This window comes from Lissotriton vulgaris, chromosome 11 (genome assembly GCF_964263255.1).
Source record: "Lissotriton vulgaris chromosome 11, aLisVul1.2, whole genome shotgun sequence".
Classification (NCBI taxonomy): domain Eukaryota; kingdom Metazoa; phylum Chordata; class Amphibia; order Caudata; family Salamandridae; genus Lissotriton; species Lissotriton vulgaris.
Genome location: NC_141699.1, coordinates 27,666,118 through 27,693,877, shown reverse-complemented (window position 1 = coordinate 27,693,877; position 27,760 = coordinate 27,666,118). Strand labels below are relative to the sequence as shown.

The following is a 27,760-nucleotide window of genomic DNA, read 5'->3' as shown; positions in this document are numbered from 1 at the left end:
ACAGCAGTGCGTAAACCATGTGTCACGCACCATTCATCTCCTGCACGATCTGGGATTCTCTCTGAACTACCCAAAGTCCCATCTCCAGCCCGCCCACGTGCGACAGTACCTGGGCGCGACAATCAACACTCTGGCAGCCACTGCGCAGCCAAATTCAGTGAGAATCGCCAGTATCCAGGCGCTGATCCAACGATTCAGACCCCAACACTCGCTTCCAGCGAAGGTGTTCATGCAGTTGATAGGCATGATGGCCTCCTGCATCTCCATTGTCCCGCACGCGAGACTACATATGCGTCCGCTTCAGGAGTGCCTAGCACGTCAGTGGACTCAGGCTCATGGGCAACTAACAGACCTAGTGTTGGTGAGCGGTCGGGCATACAACTCTCTGCATTGGTGGAATCCACAAAACCTTTGCAAGGGCCGACCATTTCAAGAGCCTGTCCCACAGATTATCCTGACGACGGACGCCTCTCTCCAGGGATGGGGAGCGCATGTACTCCATTACACTGTGCAGGGACTATGGACACTACAGCAAAGGAAGATGCACATCAATGTGTTGGAACTGATGGCAATCTTCATGGCCCTGAAGGCGTTCAAAGTACATCTGTGCAACAAAGTTGTGTTGATCCGGACGGACAACATGACTGCCATGTACTACATTCAGAAGCAGGGAGGCACACACTCTCCACAGCTGTCTCATCTGGCTCAGAGCATGTGGAAGTGGGCCATTCAGAGGAACATCTTCCTCATGGCAGAGCATCTCCCGGGCAAGGACAATCAGATGGCGGATCTGCTCAGCAGGCACAGCCATCAGATGCACGAGTGGGAGATACATCCATCAGTACTCCAACCGTACTTCCAAAGGTGGGGTCATCCAGAGATAGACCTGTTCGCCACAAAGGAGAACGCAAAATGCCAAAGCTTCGCCGCCAGATTCCCACACCCCCAATCACAGGGCAATGCGATGTGGATGAACTGGTCAGGCAGATTTGCGTACGCTTTTCCCCCAGCACCTCTGATACCGCTGGTGGCACGCAAGCTCAGGCAGCACTCCATGACTCTCATCCTGGTTGCTCCGACGTGGGCTCGCCAACCATGGTACACCACGTTTCTAGAACTGTCCGTGGTGCCGCATCAAAGGCTTCATCTCACTCCCAGCCTTCTGACGCAGAGCCATGGCGACATTCAGCACCCAGATCCGCAACAGCTCAACCTGGCGATCTGGCTCCTGAAGTCCTAGAGTTTGGCTGTAGGAGAGTAGGGTCTGCAATCCTATGATCACCCAGATTTTTTGCTTTTGTTTCACTGGTTTACGACTTTCTCTGGCTGTGGGCCTGCCAATCAGACCCACAGCCTGGCTGTTCTCTTTCTAAATTACCTCATGTACCCTAGGTGCATCTACCAATTGGTACTGGGCCACCTTATCAGACCCTGTAACTCAGGGCATAGGTGTACCCAGGGCTGCCAGGGGCTGCAGCATGTATTATGCCACCCCTGGCTGGCCTCCTAAATTTGACACAACTGGCTGCATGACAGCTGGGGCAAAGTCGTGTAATCACCCTTTGCTGTAGGTGTAGTATACCTATACCTAACCCTAAAATGGACACACAGATTCCTATCAGTCACTCCTATGGCAGGCCTTGACAATCCTGAAGGCAGAGTGCTTGGAATCATGTGAGATGGTGCTCTGGCATGAGCTGAGCCTGTCTGCAGCTTGCGGAATCAAGTCCTAATAGCTGTTCCATGATATCGCATACCATATACTCTTAAGTGCATTATAATCCTCGCGGTTAAATGCTATCTTTGGTATTGCTTTATCAAAACATGTCGAGTAAGGTGTCATACGAATTGGAATACAAACCCCTCGCCAATTCTGGCGACGGGGTTAGCATTCCACCCTTCTAGAGGGACACGACATGTATGTAACTGTGAACCCCGGTTAAAGTTAACTGAAGCCTCAGCTCCACAAAATGGATGCTGCCACCACAGACACGAGTCTGACCCCCTGCAGCTGGGAGTCCTTCCAGTGAGGGGAGCCTGGACAAAGGGTTTCCTGTCAGGGGCGGTGCTAGCACCGTCCCAGACATGGTTTTGTGTATCCTGGGTAGGCAGGGCTTTTCAGGAAGGTGACTGCTGAGTGGCACCCCGGTGCTCACTACGCATAGGCCAGTCAGAACCAGTTCCAGGGGCACACCAGCCCCTGGCCTGGGGAAGTCCGGCAGGGGAGAGGGGTGTAACCACCCCCCTCCTGGTCCCACCCATAGGCAGGACCTAGTCACCGGGTCAGCCCCCTTTTTTAGTATAAAGATAGGAGCGGGCCCCCTGTTCAAATCAGATCATCTTTGGAATCAAGATACCACTTTCTTCGAAAGGACTTCACGATTTCTTCTTCAAGATTCTCCCTTGTGGCTAAGGAGTAGTCACCCTGCATCAAGCGGGCACCATCCTAAAGAACACTGCGGTCTGCTGCAAGTCCTTCATCACGAATCCGACGACCCAGCTCGACGAGACCCGGCTTCCCTGGCACCTCTGACCTCTACTCACCTCTACAGCCAAGCTGAGAACCGTGAGTGCGACGAGACCTCGAGGGACCGACGATCGCCAAGACTGCACGACATCTTTACTGCAAGCCCACCGTGTCCTCCACTGGTGAGTGCTTTGGGGTCCGAGAAGCCCCGACCCTGCGCAGCTCCAGCACCCAAGATCAGCCTCCCTGCATCTCCACGATCTGCGTGGGGCCCTTCTGCTGTTTGCTGTGCACCGCGTTGTTTGGCTACTAGCCGGCTGGCTTGTGGCCTTCTGAACGACGCCCAACGACTTCACGACTGCTGGTCTGGTTGCTCCAGGCTGGCCCTTGCTTCCTTTTTCAAGAGAGGCACCCCGGACCCTCCTGGTCCACTCCAGACGCCATTTTAGGTCCACCGCGTGGGCTTGAATTTGCCAAGGCTTTGTTGCCCAATCCTGGGTCCAGCGACGCCGACAGCTTCCATCTTCGTGGGACAGCTCGATCCTCCATCCTGGTCGCCGACAACGCCTCCTGGTCCGTGAGATCTTCGAGTCAAGCGTCACCCACTCACCTAGTCGAGGTGGCTACCATCCGGTGCCCTCCTGGTGCCCACTGACTACTGGCTAGTAGTCTCGAACTTGGTCCCCTCTGCTTTCAGGTGTCATCTATCTTCGAGATCCAGGCTTGGATCCAACTGAACTTTCTTCACTGGTCACCGGCCAGCATCTTTTCTTCCGGCTCCTGGTCCGTCTACGAGGATTCCCGACGTCTTTTCAGACCTATGCAGCTGCAGCCCCTGGGCTAGGTAACTTCGGCATTTCGGTGCCCCAGCATAGCCTCACTATCCAAGGGTCAGAATCTACTTTCGTTTTCTCCCTACCAGGTCGGGTTCGCCCGAGAACACTAACTTTCTAATTCCTAGCTACCATAGACTTTTGTCCCGCATCTCGCGTGAGAGTGCACACACTGCACCCGAGTCCCCTAGGCCTCCTAGAAGTAATCTAACGATTCCCTAGTCAAGTCCTAGCGATTCCAAAAGCTATTAGAACTGTACTTACCTGCTAGGAATTTCGCATTCCACTTTCAGAGTATATGGTTTTCCGTGCCCCTCGGGCATTTGTATATACTGTGCTAACTTAAGTATTTTTGTAAGAGTTTTGGTTTGTGCTTAGTACCCTGTCCTCATAAAGAGTACAGGGCTGTTGTGATCTTTAAATAAATAACTGTTTATTTTCATAACACTTGTGTGGTGTCCTTTCACTTGGTGTTCAAGGGGTATATGTGTGGTAAACAGCTGGCTTAACACGCCCTCTCGAGTCTTTAGCCTTAGACTGCTCGTATCCACGCTACTAGGATAGCTGGTCTATAAGGTTGACTTACAACCAATCATCAATAAGGGTTGCTGGACTGATACATAGTGTTCACTAGAATAGTGAGCACTGCATATCAGGCCACCTTCTCACATTGGTGAGCAGCGGTTGGGATTTGAGCTTAATGTTGTTTTACCACACATATCCTAAGAATATCTTGTTGAAAGATCACATAAGTACTGTTAGGTACATATAACTAAAGCTTAGAATACTCTGAGTTCTACTGAACCAGCTGTTGTAGCTCCTCAAGGCTTAGCACACCTTGGCTGCAACTCTAGCAAGGGATCAGTAGGTAACACATAGTGTAGGTAGGTGCATCACTTACACCACACTAGAAACAGTATGTCGGACAAAGGAGGAAACACTGAGTCTCCCCTTGTGTCAGTTGACCCTCCACAGGTCATCCCTTCAAGATATACTGCGCTTAGCTTCCATGAGTTACGACAAGTATGTACCTCTAGGAAGATTAAGCAGGGGTCTAACCCCACAACTGCTTTTCTGATTGGTCTCTTAGAGACTCATGATGCAAGGAGGGCTGGTAACCCAGACCCTTCTACTTCAGAAGGCAATATGCCCTCCCTACAGGGACCCTTTGATAACCAGGCCCATCCCCTTCAGGAAGCAGATGATGTTGATGATGAGGATGATGACTTGGAGTCTAGGGGTGAGGCAGATCAGGGACAGGTAGAAGTCAGTAGACTAACCAGGACCAACTTAAGCAGACATGAGAGGGATTCTAGGGGAGCCCTGGGGCCACTCTCAGGTCAGCTTAACATTGGGAATGGACGAGTTAGATCTCTATCAAGAGGCTCTAGCAGATCCATTCATACCAATGGCTCTCAACATTCCTCTCAGAGGGGAATGACATCTCCCCAGAGGAGAATGTATGTAGCTAAGGAAAAGGCCAATCTGAGGATTGAAAGGGAAGAACTTGCCCTGGCCAAAGAGAGGCTTGCCTTTGCTAGAGAGCAACAATTGAGTGGGACAGTCCCCACTGGTGGCAGCATTGTACCTAGCAATAGGGAAAGGAGTTTTGATACAAAACACCTTGGTAAGATAGTGCCCCCCTTTAAACAAGGGGATGACATCCACAAATGGATTACTGCTTTGGAGAGGGCCTGCACTGTGCAAGGTGTTCCCCCAAGTCAGTGGGCAGCTATCTTGTGGCTCTCCTTTGAAGGTAAAGGAAGAGACAAGCTCCTCACCACAAGGGTAGAGGATGCTAATGATTACCAAGTCTTGAAAAGTGCACTGGTTGATGGGTTTGGCCTAACCACTGAGCAGTACAGGGTGCTGTTCAGGGATACCCAGAAAACTCAGTCTCAAGATTGGGCTGACTTTCTAGATTGTGCCACTAAGGCTTTTGAGGGCTGGTTGCTGGGCAGTAAGGTTACTGATTATAAAGGATTGTACAATTTGATGATGAGAGAACAAATTTTAAACAATTGTCAGAACCAGTTGTTGCATCAGCATCTTGTTGACTCAGATCTGACCTCTCCCCAAGAATTGGGAAAGAAGGCAGACAGATGGGTTAGAACAAGAGTTAAACAGAACCAGGGCCAGAATCAAGGTGGTCAGAAGAAAGCAGACCAGAAGGGTAAAGATTCAAAAGGGGAACAAAATGACCAGAAGTCTTCGACAGGTCCCCAACAACCCAAAGAGGGTGGGGGTCAGGCTCCCCAAAAGAAGAAAGAAGGCCAATCTAAAAGGTGGTGCCAATACTGTAAAAGTAAAACTCACTGGTTTAGTGAGTGCACCAAGAAAGGAGGAGGGCAGACTCCTGCCACTGCAGCCCCTAAGGCACCTGTGCCCCCTAGTACAGCCAGCAGTAGTAGTGCACCTCCCAAGGGTTTAGTAGGGTTAACCCTGGGTTCTGAGGGGAGTGACAACTTAGTTGGCACCCTCACTCAGGCTGTCCTTGTCAGTACAGGGGATATGGATATGTCCCCTGACATAAGTCCCAATACTTTGGGCAAATACAGACAGACACCTTTTATTAATGGAAAAATGGCTCAGGCCTATAGGGACACTTGTGCCAGTGTCACAATGGTGACACCTAGCTTTGTGGACCCTGGACAGATCATGCCAGGTACAGAATTCCTGGTGACCAATGCAAGCAATGTCACTACCAATCATAGTATGGCAATTGTAGCTTTCTCCTGGGGAGGGGTAACTGGCCAAAAGAAGGTTGTAGTTAGTTCAGACCTCCCAGTGGATTGTTTGTTGGGCAATGATTTGGAGTCATCACAATGGTCAGAAGTGGAGCTGAGGACTCATCTGGAAATGTTAGGCTTGCCAGCACATGTGTTTGCTGTGACCAGGTCACAGGCCAGAAAATGCCCCACTGAACAGGTGCTGGATCCTGGAACAATGGACCAGACACCTTCCAAGAAAAAGAGCAGTAGGGTTAAGGCTGTGCCTTCCCCCTTGCCCCAGGTTGTGGATCAAGTCTCAGAGGAGGCTGACCTGCAGGAATTGAGGGAAACTGAGCCTAGAGAGTTTGAACTTGATCAAGTTGAATTCTTGGGTTCAGGGGGACCCTCAAGGGAAGACCTGGGGAAAGACCAGTTAGACTGCCCTTCTCTTGAACCCCTCAGACAGCAGGCTGCTGCTGAGGCTGCTGGGAACGCCACAGGTACCCACAAGGTATACTGGGAAGATGGACTCCTGTACACTGAGTCAAGAGACCCCAAGCCTGGCATGACCAGGAGGCTGGTTGTACCCTTGTCTCAGAGAGGTTTCCTACTTACCTTGGCCCATGAGATTCCCTTAGCAGGTCACTTAGGCCAGACAAAGACTTGGGACAGGCTTGTCTCACACTTTCACTGGCCTCACATGAATGAGGATACCAAGGAGTTTTGTCGCTCCTGTGTCACTTGCCAAGCCAGTGGTAAGTCAGGTGGCACAACAAAGGCCCCCCTTATACCAATGCCTGTGGTGGGGGTGCCCTTTGAAAGAGTGGGGATTGACATTGTTGGTCCAATGGAACCCCAGACAGCATCAGGGCACAAGTTTATACTGGTGGTAGTGGATCATGCCACCAGGTATCCTGAAGCTATTCCACTTAGGACCACCACAGCACCTGTGGTGGCAAGGGCCCTAGTTGGAGTGTTCTCCAGAGTGGGCTTCCCTAAGGAGGTTGTCTCTGACAGAGGTGCAAACTTCATGTCAAGCTACTTAACTGCTATGTGGAAGGAGTGTGGTGTCAATTACAAATTCACTACACCCTATCATCCACAATGCAATGGGCTTGTTGAAAGGTTCAACAGGACCCTAAAAGGGATGATTCATGGACTACCTGAAACACTCAGGCGTAGATGGGATGTCCTGATGCCCTGCCTTCTGTTTGCTTACAGAGAGGTCCCACAAAAGGGGGTTGGCTACAGCCCTTTTGAACTTTTGTATGGGCATCCTGTGAGAGGCCCCTTGTGTTTGGTGAAGGAAGGATGGGAGAGACCTCTCAAAAAGCCTGCAACCAACATAATGGACTATGTACTTGGTCTCCGCTCCAGGATGGCTGAGTATATGGAGAAGGCATCAGAAAACCTTAAGGCCAGTCAAGAACTTCAAAAAGCTTGGCATGACCAAAAGGCTGTCCTGACTGTTTATCAGCCTGGACAGAAGGTGTGGGTGTTGGAGCCAGTGGCCCCAGCAGCACTCAAAGACAAATGGTCTGGGCCCCACACAATTCTTGAGCAAAAGGGAGAGGTCACCTACCTGGTGGACCTTGGAACTCCCAGGAGTCCCCACAGGGTACTCCATGTCAACAGGCTCAAAGCATATGTCGACAGGAAGGACATGAGCTTGCTCATGGCCATAGATGAGGGACAGGAGGAAGAGAGTGACCCTCTCCCAGACCTGCTCACTCAGAATCCTGATGATGGGTCAGTAGATGGTGTTGTCTTTTGTGGCAGCCTCTCTGAACATCAGCAGAAAGACTGTAAACAGGTTCTTCAGTCTTTCAGACATATGTTCTCTCTGACACCCAGTCAGACCAATTGGTGCACCCATGAGGTTGACACTGGTGACAGCCTGCCAGTCAAGAGTAAAATCTACAGGCAGCCTGATCATGTTAGAGACTGCATAAAAACTGAAGTGCAGAAAATGTTGGAATTGGGAGTCATTGAACCCTCAGATAGCCCTTGGGCTAGTCCAGTAGTTCTAGTGCCAAAGCCTCACACCCAAGATGGTAAGAGAGAGATGAGGTTTTGCGTAGACTACAGGGGTCTCAATGCAGTCACTAAGACTGATGCCCATCCAATACCAAGGGCAGATTAATTTATAGATAGATTGGCTTCTGCCAACTACTTAAGTACATTTGACTTAACAGCTGGGTACTGGCAAATCAGGTTAGCTGAGGATGCCAAGCCCAAAACAGCATTTTCAACCCCTGGTGGGCATTATCAATTTGTGGTAATGCCCTTTGGTCTGAAAAATGCACCTGCCACCTTCCAAAGGTTGGTGAATCAAGTCCTTACTGGGCTGGATGACTTCTGTGCAGCATATCTAGATGATATTGCTGTCTTTAGCTCCACCTGGGAGGATCACCTGGTCCACCTGAGGAAAGTGTTAGAGGCTCTGCAAGCAGCAGGCCTCACTATCAAGGCCACCAAGTGCCAGATAGGGCAGACACAGGTTGTATACCTGGGCCACCTTGTAGGTGGAGGCCAGGTTCAGCCACTGGAGAGCAAAATACAGTCAATCAGGGACTGGGCTCCTCCAACCACCCAGACTCAGGTTCGAGCTTTCTTGGGCCTGACTGGATACTACAGAAAGTTTGTCAGGAACTATGGTTCCATTGTGACACCATTAAATGAACTGACAAGTAAGAAAATGCCAAAAAAGGTTCAGTGGACAGCAGGCTGTCAAAAAGCATTCGATGACCTAAAGCAGGCCATGTGCACAGCACCTATCCTTAAGAGTCCAGACTACTCCAAACCATTCATTGTCCAAACAGATGCTTCTGAGTTGGGTGTGGGAGCTGTTCTTTCTCAACTGAATTTTGATGGTCAGGATCAGCCCATTGCTTTTATAAGCAGAAGGCTGACCCCCAGAGAGAAGAATTGGTCAGCTATTGAGAGGGAGGCCTTTGCTGTGGTTTGGGCCCTGAAGAAGCTGAGGCCATACTTGTTTGGCACTCACTTCAAGATTCAGACCGACCATAAGCCCCTCTTGTGGCTAAATCAGATGAAGGGTGAAAACCCCAAACTGCTTAGGTGGTCCATTTCCCTACAGGGGATGGACTTTACAGTGGAACATAGACCTGGTACTGATCATGGCAATGCCGATGGGCTCTCCAGATATTTCCACTTAGAACAAGAAGACTCACCTGGTCAAGGTTAGCTTATTGTCCCAAAGTTTGGGGGGGGGTCATGTAGGAGAGTAGGGTCTGCAATCCTATGATCACCCAGATTTTTTGCTTTTGTTTCACTGGTTTACGACTTTCTCTGGCTGTGGGCCTGCCAATCAGACCCACAGCCTGGCTGTTCTCTTTCTAAATTACCTCATGTACCCTAGGTGCATCTACCAATTGGTACTGGGCCACCTTATCAGACCCTGTAACTCAGGGCATAGGTGTACCCAGGGCTGCCAGGGGCTGCAGCATGTATTATGCCACCCCTGGCTGGCCTCCTAAATTTGACACAACTGGCTGCATGACAGCTGGGGCAAAGTCGTGTAATCACCCTTTGCTGTAGGTGTAGTATACCTATACCTAACCCTAAAATGGACACACAGATTCCTATCAGTCACTCCTATGGCAGGCCTTGACAATCCTGAAGGCAGAGTGCTTGGAATCATGTGAGATGGTGCTCTGGCATGAGCTGAGCCTGTCTGCAGCTTGCGGAATCAAGTCCTAATAGCTGTTCCATGATATCGCATACCATATACTCTTAAGTGCATTATAATCCTCGCGGTTAAATGCTATCTTTGGTATTGCTTTATCAAAACATGTCGAGTAAGGTGTCATACGAATTGGAATACTAACCCCTCGCCAATTCTGGCGACGGGGTTAGCATTCCACCCTTCTAGAGGGACACGACATGTATGTAACTGTGAACCCCGGTTAAAGTTAACTGAAGCCTCAGCTCCACAAAATGGATGCTGCCACCACAGACACGAGTCTGACCCCCTGCAGCTGGGAGTCCTTCCAGTGAGGGGAGCCTGGACAAAGGGTTTCCTGTCAGGGGCGGTGCTAGCACCGTCCCAGACATGGTTTTGTGTATCCTGGGTAGGCAGGGCTTTTCAGGAAGGTGACTGCTGAGTGGCACCCCGGTGCTCACTACGCATAGGCCAGTCAGAACCAGTTCCAGGGGCACACCAGCCCCTGGCCTGGGGAAGTCCGGCAGGGGAGAGGGGTGTAACCACCCCCCTCCTGGTCCCACCCATAGGCAGGACCTAGTCACCGGGTCAGCCCCCTTTTTTAGTATAAAGATAGGAGCGGGCCCCCTGTTCAAATCAGATCATCTTTGGAATCAAGATACCACTTTCTTCGAAAGGACTTCACGATTTCTTCTTCAAGATTCTCCCTTGTGGCTAAGGAGTAGTCACCCTGCATCAAGCGGGCACCATCCTAAAGAACACTGCGGTCTGCTGCAAGTCCTTCATCACGAATCCGACGACCCAGCTCGACGAGACCCGGCTTCCCTGGCACCTCTGACCTCTACTCACCTCTACAGCCAAGCTGAGAACCGTGAGTGCGACGAGACCTCGAGGGACCGACGATCGCCAAGACTGCACGACATCTTTACTGCAAGCCCACCGTGTCCTCCACTGGTGAGTGCTTTGGGGTCCGAGAAGCCCCGACCCTGCGCAGCTCCAGCACCCAAGATCAGCCTCCCTGCATCTCCACGATCTGCGTGGGGCCCTTCTGCTGTTTGCTGTGCACCGCGTTGTTTGGCTACTAGCCGGCTGGCTTGTGGCCTTCTGAACGACGCCCAACGACTTCACGACTGCTGGTCTGGTTGCTCCAGGCTGGCCCTTGCTTCCTTTTTCAAGAGAGGCACCCCGGACCCTCCTGGTCCACTCCAGACGCCATTTTAGGTCCACCGCGTGGGCTTGAATTTGCCAAGGCTTTGTTGCCCAATCCTGGGTCCAGCGACGCCGACAGCTTCCATCTTCGTGGGACAGCTCGATCCTCCATCCTGGTCGCCGACAACGCCTCCTGGTCCGTGAGATCTTCGAGTCAAGCGTCACCCACTCACCTAGTCGAGGTGGCTACCATCCGGTGCCCTCCTGGTGCCCACTGACTACTGGCTAGTAGTCTCGAACTTGGTCCCCTCTGCTTTCAGGTGTCATCTATCTTCGAGATCCAGGCTTGGATCCAACTGAACTTTCTTCACTGGTCACCGGCCAGCATCTTTTCTTCCGGCTCCTGGTCCGTCTACGAGGATTCCCGACGTCTTTTCAGACCTATGCAGCTGCAGCCCCTGGGCTAGGTAACTTCGGCATTTCGGTGCCCCAGCATAGCCTCACTATCCAAGGGTCAGAATCTACTTTCGTTTTCTCCCTACCAGGTCGGGTTCGCCCGAGAACACTAACTTTCTAATTCCTAGCTACCATAGACTTTTGTCCCGCATCTCGCGTGAGAGTGCACACACTGCACCCGAGTCCCCTAGGCCTCCTAGAAGTAATCTAACGATTCCCTAGTCAAGTCCTAGCGATTCCAAAAGCTATTAGAACTGTACTTACCTGCTAGGAATTTCGCATTCCACTTTCAGAGTATATGGTTTTCCGTGCCCCTCGGGCATTTGTATATACTGTGCTAACTTAAGTATTTTTGTAAGAGTTTTGGTTTGTGCTTAGTACCCTGTCCTCATAAAGAGTACAGGGCTGTTGTGATCTTTAAATAAATAACTGTTTATTTTCATAACACTTGTGTGGTGTCCTTTCACTTGGTGTTCAAGGGGTATATGTGTGGTAAACAGCTGGCTTAACACGCCCTCTCGAGTCTTTAGCCTTAGACTGCTCGTATCCACGCTACTAGGATAGCTGGTCTATAAGGTTGACTTACAACCAATCATCAATAAGGGTTGCTGGACTGATACATAGTGTTCACTAGAATAGTGAGCACTGCATATCAGGCCACCTTCTCACATTGGCTACCTCAATCTTCCTCCCGATTGCATGAACATCATTCGGGAGGCAAGGAAGCCCACTACCAGAGCTTGTTATGCGGCTAAATGGAAGAGGTTTGTCATCTACTGTGCTAACCACAATATTGACCCGCTAGATGCTTCCATTCAAAACATCATTTGCTACCTTTTCCACCTGTATCAATGCAATCTGGCATACTCTTCCATCCGCATTCACCTGTCTGCTATGGCAGCATACCTCCAGAATAGGCAACACCTGTCACTTTTTAAGGTCCCTGCTATCAAGGCCTTTCTGGAAGGACTCAAAAGGGTCATTCCACCAAGGACACCACCAGCTCCAGAATGGAACCTCAATGTGGTTCTTACGAGGCTGATGGGTCCTCCCTTTGAGCCACTGCACTCTTGTGAGCTTCAGTTTCTAACTTGGAAGGTTGCGTTCTTAGTAGCAATTACATCGCTACGAAGGGTTAGCGAGCTGCAGGCGCTCACCATCCAGGAACCTTTCTTCCAGGTACATGCTAACAGGGTGGTGCTCCGCACTAACCCTAAATTCCTACCCAAAGTGGTATCCCAATTCCACTTAAACCAGTCAATTGAATTGCCGGTGTTTTTCCAAAACCCAGAGACGCTGGCGGAGCGCATGCTCCACACCCTTGATGTTAAGAGGGCTTTGATGTATTATGTAGACAGGACAAAAGATTTTCGCAAAACCAAGCAGCTTTTTGTTGCCTTTGCCACACACCACAAGGGAAACGCTATCTCCAAAGCAGGGATTGCTAGGTGGATAGTAAAGTGCATTCAGATCTGTTACGCTAAAGCTAAGCGCACCCTCACTATCCCACCGAGGGCCCACTCCACCAGGAAGTTGGGGGCCTCTATGGCTTTCCTAGGTAACATTCCCTTAGAAGATATCTGTAGAGCAGCCACATGGTCTACCACACATACTTTCACTAAGCACTACTTTGTAGACGTGCATTCCAAACAGCAGGCAGCTGTTGGTCAGGCTGTTCTAAAAACACTTTGTCAGACTGCTGCAGCTGGCACGGGCGGCCGCCGCTAATGGAGGGACTGCTATGTATTCTATGCACAGATATGAATTCAGCAGCCCACATGCCTCGAACTGCAAATGCTACTTACCAGTATGCATCTGTTCTTGGCATGTAGGGCTGCTGACATTCATATCGCCCACCCTCCTCCCCGGCGCCTGTAGCAGCTGCAGTATTCATTCATATATACATATGCTCATAGCATGGTCATCACTCACATTCTTCACTCCATCTCTGCCAATGGCTAAAAACAATCTGGGGATGGAGGCGATGCCCATGCGCACTGTAGTCCAGGGGAGGAGCCACCTATCTCGTGATACTTCGAAGACTCTTCCAGGACAACAATGTGCAATCATCCGGACCCAACACTAGGTGGCGATCTATGCACAGATATGAATGTCAGCAGCCCTACATGCCAAGAACAGATGCATACTGGTAAGTAGCATTTGCAATTTATTTAGATCACAACAGCCCTGTACTCTTTATGAGGACAGGGTACTAAGCACACAACAAAACTCTTACGAAAATACTTTAAGTTGCACAATTTACACAAATGCCCGAGGGGCACGACAAACCATATACTATGGAAGTGGAATGCGAAATTACTAGCAGGTAAGTACTGGACTAATAGGCTTTGGAATCGCTAGGACTACGTTACTGAACCTTCAGATTACTAGTAGGAGGCCTAGGGGACTCGGGTGCAGAGTGTGCACTCTCACGCGGGATGCGGGACAAAGTCTATGGGAGCTAGTAAAAGCAAAGTTAGTGTTCTCGGGCGAACCCGATAAGGTAGATCGAAAACGACAGTGGATCCTGACCCTTGGATAGTGGGGCACCGAAATGCCGAAGTTACCTAGTCCAGGGGCTGCAGCTGCATAGGTCTGAAAAGACGTCGGGAATCCTTGTTGACGAACCAGGAGCCTGAAGAAAAAGAGTTGCTGGCAGGCGACCAGTGAAGATTGTTCGAGTGATCCAAGCCGGAATCGAAGATGGATGACACCTGAAAGCAGAGGGGACCAAGTTCGTGACTACTAGCCAGTAGTCAGGTGGCACCAGGGGGGCACCGGATGGTAGTCATCTCGACCAGGTGAGTGGGCGACGCTGGGCTCTGCAGTCTCACGGACCAGGAGGCGTTGTCGGCGACCAGGATGGAGGGGCGAGCTGTCCCACGATGTTTGATGCTGTCGACGTCGCTGGACTCAGGATTGGGCAATAAGTCTTTGGCAAATTCAAGCCCACGCCGTGGACCTAAAATGGCGTCTGGTGTGGACCAGGAGGGTCCGGGGTGCTCCTCTTTTGGAAGGGAGCAAGGGCCAGTCTGGAGGAACCAGACCAGCAGCGGTGATGTCGTCGGGCGTCGTTAAGAAGGCCACAAGCCAGCGGGCTAGTAGCCAAACAACGCGGTGAGCAGCAAAAAGCAGAAGGGCCCCACGCAGATCGTGGAGATGCTGGGAGGCTGGACTTCGGTGCTGGAGCTGCTCAGGGTCGGGGCTTCTCGGACCCCAAAGCACTCACCAGAGGATCCCTCGGCAGTCGTGCTGGATAGAAGTCGTGCAGTTCTGATGATGGCCGGTCCCTCGAGGTCTTGTCGCACCTACGGTTCTCAGCTTAGCTGTAGAGGTAGGTAGAGGTCAGAGGTGCCAGGGAAGCCGGGTCTCGTCTTGCTGGTCGGTCGGATTCCTGAGGAAGGACGTGCAGCAAACCGCAGAGTTCTTAGATGGTGCTTGCGGATGCAGGGTGACTACTCCTTAGCCACAAGTGAGAAATCTTGAGAAGTCGAGAGTTCCTTTCGTAGAAAGTAGTTTCTTGATTCAAAGATGATCTAATTTGGAAGGGTCCCCGCTCCTGCCTTTATCCTAAAGAAAGGAGTGGGTACGCGACTAGGTCCTGCCCTAGGGGTGGGACCAGGAAGGGGGGTGGTTACACCCCTCTCCCATGCTGGACTTTCCCCAGGCCAGGGGCTGGTGTGCCCCTGGAACTGGTTCTAGCCGGCAGATGCGTAGTGAGCACCGGGGTGCCACTTGTAGTCACCTTCCTGTAAAGCCCTGCCTACCCAGGATACACAAAACCCTGTCTGGGATGGTGCTAGCACCGCCTCTGACAGGAAACCCTTTGTCCAAGCTCCCTTCGCTGGAAGGACTCCCAGCTGCAGGGGGTCAGACTTGTGTCTGTGGTGGCAGCATCCATTTTGTGGAGCTGAGGCTTTAGTTAACTTTAGCCGGGGTTCACAGTTACATACATGTCGTGTCCCTCTAGAAGGGTGGAATGCTAACCCCGTCGCCAGAATTGGCGAGGGGTTAGTATTCCAATTCGTATGACACCTTACTCGACATGTTTTGATAAAGCGATACCAAAGATAGCATTCAACCGCGAGGATTATAATGCACTTAAGAGTATATGGGATGCGTTATCATGGACCAGCTATTAGGACTTGGTTCCGCAAGCTGCAAATGGGCTCAGCTCATGCCAGAGCACCATCTCACACGATTCCAAGCACTCTGCCTTCAGGATTGTCAAGGCCTGCCATAGGAGTGACTGATGGGAATCTGTGTGTCCATTTTTAGGGTTAGATATAGGTATACTATATCTAAAGCAAAGGGTGATTACACCACCTTGCCCCAGCTGTCGTGCAGCCAGTTGTGTCAGATCTAGATGGCCATCCAGGGGTGGCATAATACATGCTTCAGTCCCTGGTAGGCCCTGGGTACACCTATGCCCTGAGTTACAGGGTCTGATAAGGTGGCCCAGTACCAATTGGATAATGCACCTAAGGTACACAAATCAATTTAGTGAGAGAACAGCTAGGCTGTGGGTCTGATTGGCAGGCCCACAGCCAGAGAAATTCGTAAACCAGTGAAACAAAAGTAAAAAATCTGGGTGATCATAGGATTGCAGACCCTACTCTCCTACACATATCTCCACGCCTATTAACGCAGAACCATGGAGAGATCAGGCACCCGGACCGAGCTCGGCTCAACCTAGCGATCTGGCTCCTGAGGTCATTGTTTGGTTACCTCAACCTTCCCCCAGACTGTATGAAAGTTATCAAGGAAGCTAGACGCCCCACCACTAGAGCATGCTACGCTGCTAAGTGGAAAAGATTTGTCATATACTGCCAAAACAACCAAATTTATCCTCTAGATGTGTCTATTCAACACATCATTGGATATTTACTGCACCTTCAAAAGTGTAACTTAGCCTACACGTCTATCAGGTTACACCTTGCAGCTATTGCAGCATACTTTCAAAATAGACAATATCTATCTCTTTTAGAGTGCCAGCTATTAAAGCTTTCCTCCCAGAACTCCACCAGTACCAATGTGGAATCTAAATGAAGTTCTCACAAGGTTAATGGGACCTCCCTTCGAACCATTACATAAATGCGAATTGCAATTTCTAACCTGGAAAGTAGCTTTCCTAGTAGCCATTACCTCTCAGAAGGGTTAGTGAACTACACGCATTTACCATTCAGGAACCATTTTTGCAAATGCATCATAACAAGGTGGTTCTTCATACAAATCCAAAATTTCTTCCAAAAGTAATTTAACCGTTTAATCTAAATCGATCTGTTGAGCTGCCTGTGTTTTTCTCGCAGCCGCAAACAGTTGCAGAAAGAGCTCTACAAACTTTAAATGTCAAGAGATCATTACTGTACTACATTGAAAGAACACAAACCTTTCGTAAGACAAAACAACTTTATGTGTCTTTCTCACCGCCACATAAAGGCAATCCCATTTCAAAATCAGGGATCACTAGGTGGATTGTTAAATGCATACACATATGTTATCAAAAAGCGAAACGCACATTAACAATCCCACCAAAAGCCCATTCTACCAGGAAAATATGGGCTTCAATGGCATTCTTAGGGAACATTCCCCTAGATGACATATGCAAAGCAGCCACATGGGTTACACCGCACACATTCACAAAGCATTACTGTGTAGATGTGCAAACTAAGCAACAAGCTACTGTGGGCCAGGCTGTACTAAAAACTCAGTTTCAAACCACTGCAACAGATACGGGTGGTCGCCGGTAGATGTGGGAACTGCTAGGTAATGTATGCATAGTGTGCAATCTGCAGCTCATATGCCTCGAACGGAAAATGCTACTTACCAGTATGCATCTGTTCTTGGCATGTAGAGCTGCCGAGTTGCACACGCCCACCCGGCTACCTTTATCTGTTCCAGTATTATCTTACTTAGATACATATCACATGGACATCACTATCTCTTATACATCTCCATCACTTCCCTAATGGCGAAAAACAATCTGGGGATGGAGCCGATGACCATGCGCAGTATCATCCAAAGGAGGAGTCACCTATCCCGTGACTTCCAAAGACTTTTCTACAAAACAAACTGCAAACATCTGGGCCCAACACTAGGTTTCAATCTATGCATAGTGTGCAACTCTGCAGCTCTACATGCCAAGAACAGATGCATTCTGGTAAGTATCATTTACCTTGTTTCTCTCCCTCTTCATCCCAAACACACTTGGAGCTTTTGGGGGGGCGCGTCCTCCTATCTGCCAGCCCGTAGGCCATAACTTCATACCAGTGGGTCCTTATTGTGGCTGAAAAAGGCTACACCCTTTTCTTCAGGCTCAACCCCATCCCATCTTTACATTCGTGTCAGGACTATATTGCAATCCTGCAGGAAGGGGTGGCAGCACCCCTGCAGAAGGGAGATGTGGAATTAATGCCAGAGCTGGAAAAGGGCAAAGGATGCTACTTCCTCTATTATGTGCCCAAAAAGGAAGGCCTGCATCTCTTCCAAGAACAAAAGGAGTTAATCTTCTGACTCCTGCCTGGTGCACATCTATCACAGGGCCGCCACTGCCATCACACCCGAGCTACGCCGAACTATCAACTGCTCCCTCGAGACAGCCACATTCCCCGACAACTGGTGGCGCGCTGAAGTCAACCCCCTCCTAAAGAAGCCCTCCCTAGACCAGACGGACCTAAAGATCTTCAGGCCCATCTTACAGCTTCCTTTTGTAGCCAAAATCATCGAAAAGTATGGCAATATCCAGCTAGCATACTTCATAGAAACAAACAACATCCTAGACACTTATCAATTCGTATTATTCAGCAACCCCAGTACCAAGACCGCCTCCTCGCTGCCACTGACGACATCCACTCCCTCCTTGACCCAGGCCAAACGCAGCCCTTATCCTCCTGGACCTATCAGCAGCCTTCGCCACCGTCACCTTCGACACAGTCTCCCACCACACACTAACCACCAGGCTCCACAACGCCGGATTCCAAGGAAAGGTCTTAGACTGGATATGTTCATTTATCTCTGGAAGAATAAGACTCCCTATCTTCCTCTCAGAACCAACAGAGGTCAGATGCAGAGTACCCCAAGGCTCATACCTCAGCCCCACACTCTATAACGTCTTTATGGACCCCCCCTGCGACCATCGCATGAAACCACGGGCTCAAAATAGTCCTGTACGCTGATGACACCCAGCTCATCTTCTAACTCACCAAGGAGCCCAACATCACCAGGCACAACTTCCAAGAAGTAATGAAAACCTAAAGCTCAACACTGAGAAAACAGAATTCCTCATCCTCTGCTCCACCCCCTCTGCATAGGACGACACCTGGTGGCCCCCGCCCTCGGAAACTCACCCACCCCAATTTACCATACACGTAGCCTTGGCATCATACTCTACTCATCACTCACTGTGAAACACCAGATCAACACCATATATTCTGCATGCTTCAACATCCAATGCATACTCTGCAAGACCTTCAAGTGGATCCACTCCAACTCCAGGAAAACAGTCACTCACTCTCCTCCAGCAGACTGAACTGAAGCAATGCCATCGGAATCAAAATAAAACTCTACCCCAAACTCCAGACCGTCTAATACGCCGCAGCCAGACTTCTCCTGGATATCCCACAGCCGAACCACAACACCTTTGCAACCTCCAGTGGTTCCCTGTCCAAAGAAGAATAACGTTCAAGCTGCTCACACACACCTACATGGCCCTCAACAACACTGGACCCCAATACTTCAACGACCAAACCTCGTTCCACGCCCCCATGAGGAACCCTCAGCTCAGCCGACCTCTCCCTTGTTACCGTCCCACGTTTTTCCAGAACAGGTGGAAGATCCTTCTCCTTCCACGCGGCCAAGACCTGGAACTAGCTCTCCCTTCACCTCCGACGGAGCCAGACACTGAACTAATTCAGGAAGGACTTCAAGACCTGGCTCTTTAAATGTCTGCAACGGAGTGTCCCACACCCACCCTCAGCGCCTTGAGACCCTCATAGGTGAGTAGTGCAAAACCCTGATTGATTCCTTAAAGGAAAGGTTGAAGATCATGACTCTAGCTCAAGTATTAATGGTGTTGAAAGCTGGAGACTAGATGCTGTCATTGGTCCTGCAGGATGCCACCTACATCCAAAATGTGCAGACTAATTGCAAGTACTTGCACATTGTAGTGGGTCCTATCCACTTCCAATATGCAATACCTTTGGCTTAACATCAGTGTAGGAAAGTAGTATCTGCTTTCATTGTCACCCAGACTTTTTGCTGGTGTCATTATGTATTCCTGACTAGTCTCACTGGGATCCTGCTATTCAGGACCCTAGTTCCTGTGCTCCTTCGCTAAATTGGACATGGTGAGTACTTGGGTACACTTCATATTGGCTTCTGGTGCACCTTTGTAAGTCCCTAGTATTTGGTACTAAGGTAACCAGGACAAAGGTACACCAGGGGTCTCCCATGGGCTGCAACATGTATTATGCCACACGAGAGACCACTTTAATTGTGACTACCGACCTGCCATTGCAGGCTGTGTAAGCTTGTGCTAACACCATTTACAACAGATATAGGTTTCCCTATATCTGTGGTAATTACACGTAAAACCTAGAAATCACCCCTGAGGCAAACCTTTCAATCCTGAAGGCAGGGTTTGAGCAGGGCACCTCTGCAATCTTTAGAGCCCATACTCCTGGGTTGTGACGACATATAGTCTGGCCATGCGTCATTACCATCTCTAAACTGGCTGTCACGAACCCTGTCATGTTTTGTATCCAATATGTTGAATCATATCTCTAGTAGGTATGATTCCACACACAGTAAAGCTCCACGGGGGGGGGGGCTCCCGGGATCAGTCATCCAGAACCAGAAAACAAGCTAGGGCTGCTGCTGGCCAGAGACTTGTTTCTGCCCTCCTGCGGCTGAGCCAAGCTTGAGCAGGGGAAAGCAGAACAATAGGTATACTGTCATAGGGAGGTGTAACCACCTCCTAGACAGAGTTTGATGTATTTGTACAGGGTAGGAACACTTGCCAGAGCCACTGAGACTTCTTGAAGGGCACATTTGTTGCCCTGCTTGCATACTACAGTTCAGCCATTGGCTCCCGCTCTGGCGGGAAACTGGACAAAGGACATGGGAGTGTCCTCCCCATTGTCCAGACCCTCTTCTGGGAGGGACACCTGAATCGTCCCAACCCTTTCTTAAGGGTGCTTAAGGGCTTACCTTTGTGCGATTCCCTAGATTCTTTGTGGGACAAGATTCAAATCACATACCACTTAGACTGTCTAGATACAATGGACTTAGCTTTGGGAACCGATGCTGTGCCAGGGAAGATTCCTGCTGCTCCTGGTCTTGTCATCCTGCTGGTCTACTGCAAAGTCAGTGCCCATGCTCCATACAGGCTCTTTACCAGGCCTGTGGACATCCAAGGCACCCAAAGGAATCTCCCTTGTAGTGAGTCACACCCCTGCATCTGCAGGCACCGCAACTCAGCTGACTAATCTGATGATCCTGGGCTTCCACGAACTCCGAAAGGCTCAGCAACACAGGTGGAGGTTCTGCAATTCCCTCGAGGCCTGCACTTTCTTCGTACTGGGTTTGAGCCAGTATCCCTAGTCTGGACCACTGGAACAGAAACCCTGTGCACTGTGTCAACTTGCTGTTGCCACAGCTTGTCTCTCCAGAGATCTTCAGGCTCTAACCTCAAGCAACTCCTGCCGCCAAGATCTTTGCCCTCACTGCTTTCTCTATACCGTGGGCCTTCTTCATGATGAGCTGCTCGAGGTCTTCTTGCGACTCCTATGCCTGCGGCCCGTGGGTCCTCTTGGTGGTCTTCTTTGGCTTCAGCAGGCTCTCCTGCTTGCTTGGGGTCTGCTCTGACTTACCTGGTTGTGTTGAGTCACTTGTACCTTGCTGGTCCCATCTCTGCACCTTGAGTATGTTAGTTGCTGCTGCCAAGGCTTGTTGGTACCCCTGCCGGACACGGACCCCTTGGCCTTTGACATCCGACGTGGGACAGTTCGTGAATGGCTCCTGATCTTCTACAGTGTCTCCTGGTCCGCCCAACTACAACTTAAAGGGCACAGTCAACCTCACTTGCATCTGACATCGGTGGGCATTTGTCTTCCATGCCTCCTGGTCACTCCTTAGTGGCATAGTCTGTTCCCTCTGCTTGCAGGTTCTTCTCCTTCTCCTGAATCCACTGTTGGGTTCCACTAGACTCCTTCATTGTCTTCTCCTGCAGCATCTTTCCTGTAGTACTTCATTGTGGTCTACGGCGGTTTTCAACGTCACTTGACCCCTATGCACCCAACGTCTCTGGTGTAGGTATCCTGGTTCCTAGAGTAGACTCTCCGACCTTCTATCTTCCACTGGGTTTTTTCAGGGTCCCCTGGAAAGGGTCCTTTTCCTTTAAAAGTGCAACCGTGACTTACCCATTGATTTGTTTTGATCCTGCGGTTGTGTTTTCACACTCTGCACATGTCCTCCGTATGCTTTCTGGGTACTCATTGTGGGTGGTTCTTTAAGTTCCCAACACTTCTACGTCCAGTCTCGACTGGAGTCATGGTTCACATACCCCTATCTTAGTTTTAGTTTTGTCACTTGTTCTATTTCTTATGTATTATGTTTCTATCTCTGAATTTGAGAGTGTACAATTGTGTTGGTGTTTGTAATCAAAAAAACTATTTTCAGAACTACACTGTGTAATTCTTTTTCACTTAACCTATACCATAAGACTAAGTACTGGTAAAACAATCTGTTTTCACTCCTTCGGAACGAAGCCTGAAGACTGCACTAGACAGCTTCCACTTGAAGAGCTTTCTAAGGTTGTCTAAATCACTAAAATCACCATAAGGGTTCTCTGGATTAGTGCAAGGTGCCCACTTAAATAAGTGTATATTATATTCTAAGCCAGCCTCTCACACCCGGGAAATTAAAAGGTAGAGAATCTGCAGCTAGAAGTCTCAATCAGGTGTATGCTGCTACTAGCCTCTCTTCTTTGTCTTTCACTTTACCGTTTTTACCTTGAATTTGGTATAGCTTATTTTAGGTGTCTTGCATTTGGTTAAACGTCATGGTGGGATGGTTCGCTTTCCCACTCCCATTTTATCAATTTTTGATAGTGCTTACTAGTCGGATTCAAACATGTGAATCTATAAAACATACAATACTGAGGAAAAACAAGTTACTTACCTGTACACTGTGGTTTTCTAGCATTCATACATTTTATAGATTCACATGCAACCCCCATCCTCCCCAATTAGGCTCACTGTTTCATCCCTCTATGTTCTCTTTTCACACTCGTGTTTGAAATCTGAGTTATGGTGGATCTGTAGGGTATGAATACTCTAGGGTCTCTGCTCCGATTGGCTGAACTTGGCGTTGAAGACTCGTTGGAAGAGTAGCTCAGGCTCCCCGGTAGAAGTGGACCAGGTTTTCTGGCACGGTCTGGATGTGTACAGGCACAGATGTGCTTGCCTGGGACACCTTAGATGCACCAGCCTCATTAAATAGTATGGCAGTGGTAAAAAAGACTACAGCTCCAAACAAGATGGAGTTTCTAGATGTCACTATATTGATGGCCACGACATCTTACAAAATGTAGAGTACACTGGGCTCAACAGACCTGTTAAAAATACAAATTTGTTAGAAATGTCTTAAAAAAAAAAAAAAACCCATTAGTAAAGTGCAACAATATAAGTAAATGAATGAACAAGATTGTAGGTAAGTGATTAGTTAACTGCAGTTAATTACTAAATTGATAACGTCAGTTTTGCCCCTCCAAGTTGAAGAGAAGAAACACTTGTGTGTTATCTAAAAATACATGTGAATTTGACTTATTAGAAGGGTGCGGAGACATAATTTTGTGTATTTAATTTGAAGAGACAATGAGAATTTTTTTCTCTTAATCTTCATGGGACATAAGGGATTGTTTCTCAGGATATCAGCACCTTCGTTCTGTATCCCTGAAAGTCTAGGAGACGTTAGATCGGTGCAGGAATCAGTGCTTTTAACCCCTTTTTCTCTGGCTATTGTGTGTGCACATGATTTGGAAAGTGCTAACTTTTGGCCTTTGTGTCCTAATCCAAAATGTGTGAATACTTATTCTAATTTTGAAGAGTTTCATCAAATATGTTAAAGTATGGTACTTGGAACTGTAATTTGTTAATGTTTGTGTATGATGATTCCTGTGCAAGTACTGCTTTGAGTGAATGCTTTTTTAACTCATTGGTAACTGTATTTCTCTTATTTAACCCAAGCCTATTCTGTGTCCATATAATTTGCTTCGGTCTAGGGTTGAAGTGGAAGATCGGACAGAATCTTACTTAAGGGCTCTGAAGCAGAATGTTACATCTGACACCCAAATGGTATGTAAATATATTTATTTTGTATATGTTGAAACCATTTCATTCAAAACAATTCTTCGTTTCATATCTTGTTATTCTTTCCTTTTTATCCAATGGACATAAGAAACGTGCCTTGAAATTTGCCCCCTTCCCACCGTGCTTCTCTTCACTTATGCTTGATCTGGAATTTATTCCTAAGGACTTTGGCCATTTAAAGCGATTGGATGCTTATACTTGTTTCAGATGGATACTTGATTCTAAAAAGTCCTCTCCTTGTAAATACCCCAGGTGGTATTCTAAATCCTGACATTTTTTCTCAGCAGTTACTTTATGCACTGGTATGTGATGTCATGTGGCTCTACGTCTGGTCCATCTTACCCTAGATGTGACAAGGCCACAATATACCTGCCACCTCCGTATGTTCATCAGTTTCTTTCTGCACATTCCAACTGATAACCGGGGTTTGCTCCCTTAACTTCTGTTACTTGACAAAAGAAATGCTCTTAATATTTCCAATGTGCAAGCAATGTTTTACCCTACAACAACTTGGTTCAGACCCTGTAAAGATTGCCACAAACAGATGTTGGTTGTAGACCAGTACAAGGTCACTTTATGGTGTCTTGGCTTCTCTTATAAATAAGTCATTTGACAAATGCATTCAAATTAACCCTCATGCCATCTGGGGTCACAAGGCCAAACGCAGAGTACAGTAGGGAACACTTGGACCATCTGATTCCCGTTAAGGGGAGAGCGTGGTCATGTACTCAGTTCTGAGGCCATTCCAGAGAGACATCATCCATCTCAAAATCCTCAAACTCGAAAAAGAAAAAAAAAACAAGAAGTGCAAACATGGCTTCCCTTTTCTGATAGATACATCTGCCGTGTGGATTCCTCACCTTGTGAATATCCCCCTTGCGCCAGCAACGTTCGGAAAATTCTTCGTAGCACGCCGGCGTGGACGACGTCATAGGAGCACGGCATCGCTCGCGACTCCGTCTGACGTCATCGACTCCATATAAGGACCACGTCGGCGTGATGACGTCAGTTCCCTTTTTTCCGCGTCGTCGACGCTAACGGTTTCTGGGATCTTCTGCGATACTTTTGTATCTTTTCGCTGTTTAGCTGATTCTGTTTCTCTGTTGGAGTTCACTTCAACGCCGAAGATGTCGTCGAGGAAGACGGGTTTCAAACAATGTGGTTCCTATGCTTGTATCTTCCCCTTCCCCATCGTCATGGTGGGAATTTATTTATTTATTTATTTTATTTTGAAAGTTTTATATAGCGCGAACAAGATCTTCGCAGATATCAGAGCGCTTTACAGAGGAGGGAGCATATATACACAGATACATCAATAGTGTTAAAAGTACAGTGTAGTGATATCATAAACAATCAAGTAATTCAATTTCAAAGTCATACAGAAATGCAAAGGGTTCGAGCAGGTAGTACAGATCAGTATCGAGTCTTTGAAGTTGATCCCCAGTAGTGGTTCAGGTGTATTTAGCCATGAGGATCGCTTTTACTTCTTTCTTGAAAAGTGTGATAGAGGGGATGAGCCTGGTTTCAGGGGGGAGTGAGTTCCAAATCCTGGGAGCCATTCCTGAGAAAGCGTTTATAGGTTTTTTCCTTGCGGAATCTTTTAGGCTTTAGCAAAAGATTGTTTGTGCCTCTTGTGATTCTGGAGCCTCCAGAAATCGTCAGCTTCTGAGCGAGGTATCTAGGTGAGCTCAGGTGGACAGCCTTGTGCGTCAAACAAGCGATTTTCAGTTGTATTCTGGCTTCAAAAGGCAGCCAGTTCAGGGATTTGAGGTCAGGGGAAATGTGTGAGTGTTTTTTTGATCCAGTGATGAGTCTCGCTGCGGCGTTTAAGGAGGCTCTTAAGGGTGCCGTAGTAGCTAGGGGTAGACCGCAGAGGGCGGTACTGCCGTATTCTATTCGAGGTATGACTAGTGATTGTACCGCGGTTTGGAAGTCTTTGGCTGGAAGGAAGGGTTTAAGTTTCCTAAGGGTGTTGATTTGGTAGTTCGCTCCCTTAGTTGCTTTGTTGATGTGTTCCTGCATGCTGAGATTGGTGTCAAGTGTTATGCCTAAAGATTTTGCTGAGTCCACGATGGTGGGTTGAACATTGAGTGCTGTTAGGTGTTTAAGCCACATTTGTGCGGTAGTGATCTTCGCGGGAGGTGCGATCAGAAGGAACTCTGTTTTAAGGGCATTGAGTTTGAGATGATTCGCGGCCAGCCAGGATTGGGTGCTTCTGATCGTTGAGTTCAATAGCGTGATGTCTTTGGGTGATTGTAGTTTGAGATAAAGTTGGGTGTCATCAGCATACATGTGGAAGTGTACATTGGATTCTTGTAGCAAGGTGGTGAGAGGTTCCATGACTAGGTTGAACAAAGTTGGGGATAGGCAGGATCCTTGTGGTACGCCTAGCGATACAGGTCTTGGCGCGGACATCAAGTTGTTGCTCTTGAATTTCTGCGATCTGTTATGCAGAAAGGACGTGAACCATTTGAGCACAGTTCCAGATAGGCCCATTCTTGTGTTTAATAGTTCGAGTAAATACTCATGTTTGACGGTGTCAAATGCGGAGGAGAGATCAAGGAGGATGAGGAGGCAGGTATCGTTGTGATCTAGGATTTGAAGGGCGTCGTCGATTATGTGAGTCATAGCAGTTTCAGTACTGTGATTTGCTCGGAAGCCTGATTGATGAGAGTTGAGGAGATCAAACTGATGTGTTCAGTCAATTGTATTTGTGCGCATTTTTCCAACAGTTTGGCAAGAGTCGGAATGTTGGTAATGGGGCGGTAGTTGTTTAGGTCAGAGGGGTCGGCTGTCGGTTTCTTTAGCAAAGGTGTGACTTGACCAACTTTGAGGGAGTCGGGAATGGTCCCTTGCTGAAGTGAGCTGTTAATGATTTTAGTCCAGAGTGGAAGGAGCGACGGGGTAAGGACTTTGACAGCGTTAGCAGGAAGGGGGTCCGTGAGGTGATTAGAAGGTTTCAGAGTGCTGAGCAGTCTGCCAATTTCTTCTTCCGTGTAGGTGACAAAGGTTGACCAAGTGGCATTGTTTTTTGGATTAGTGGGTGCTATGCATTGGGGTTTGGGATAGAGGCTTGCGTCCATGAGGAGATCATTCTTTATGTTGTCAGTTTTTTGGTTAAAGAAAGAGGCGAAGTCTTCGCAGGAGGGAGCTTCGCACATAGTGTTGAGAGGTTGGGGTTGTTCTTTGGATTGTGTTCGGATAAGCTCAAACAGCTTTCTCTGACGATTTTTGGCTTGGTCGAGCTGACGGCTGAAGAAGTCTGATTTAGAGCGTTTTATTTTCCTGAAGTAGGCATTTCTCTTTTTCTTCAAGGTTTTTAGGTTCAGTGCAGAGGGAGCTGATCTCCAGGTGCGCTCTGCCATTCGCATGGCGCGTCTATCGTCATTGAGACTCCCGTCGTACCAGGGATTGGAAATTTTTGCGGAGGCTTTTTTTAGCTGCAAGGGTGCGACTTCATTGATTATTGCGGTCATAGTGTTAAGATAGTGATCAGACAAGGATTGGACGTCCTCAACGCCACTAGGAGGAAGCAGTAAGTTACAGCTGTTGGGGGGCAGAGAGTTTGAGTTTAGTTTTTTCATGTCTCTTTTCCAGACTTTGGGCCTGGCGGATTGAACAGGGTTAAATTTAACTTTTTCATTGATGAAGAAAGTGATAATATGATGGTCTGACCAGTCACAGGGTTGGATAGATTCGAGTTGGATAGAGGCCTCTTTGGAGATGATCAGGTCGAGGATAGAGCCTTTCTTGTGTGTTGGACTGTTGCAAATTTGAGTGAGGTCAAGGGCGTTAAGGAAATTCTTCAGACTTTTTACCACCGCATCACTATGATCGTTCCAGTGGAGGTTGAAGTCACCAAGGTATATTTGTGTGAGTTGTCGCCCGGAGTTGGTTGAGATCATATCCATGATTTGTTGGGAGAAGGTAAGGTTGTCGCCGGGTGGGTGGTAAACGCCGTGAAGAGTGCAGATCTGTTTGCCCTCACTGATAATATCGAGGCAAATGTATTCACAGGAAGTTGGGGAGGGTAGGGAAGGGGAAGTTACTTTCAAGACAGAGAGGTTGCTCCTGTATATACATGCGATTCC

General features: G+C 48.6%; 1 protein-coding gene across 1 annotated transcript in view; it reads left to right on the top strand.

Moving 5' to 3' along the window:
* The window catches only part of PIWIL1 (piwi like RNA-mediated gene silencing 1), a 1,696,151-nt gene that overhangs the window by 1,225,358 nt on the left and 443,033 nt on the right, over window positions 1-27,760 (top strand). The window contains exon 14 of the mRNA XM_086942674.1: window positions 23,582-23,654. Coding sequence (XP_086798800.1) covers window positions 23,582-23,654 — 73 coding nt within the window. The remainder of the gene's footprint in view (window positions 1-23,581; window positions 23,655-27,760) is intronic.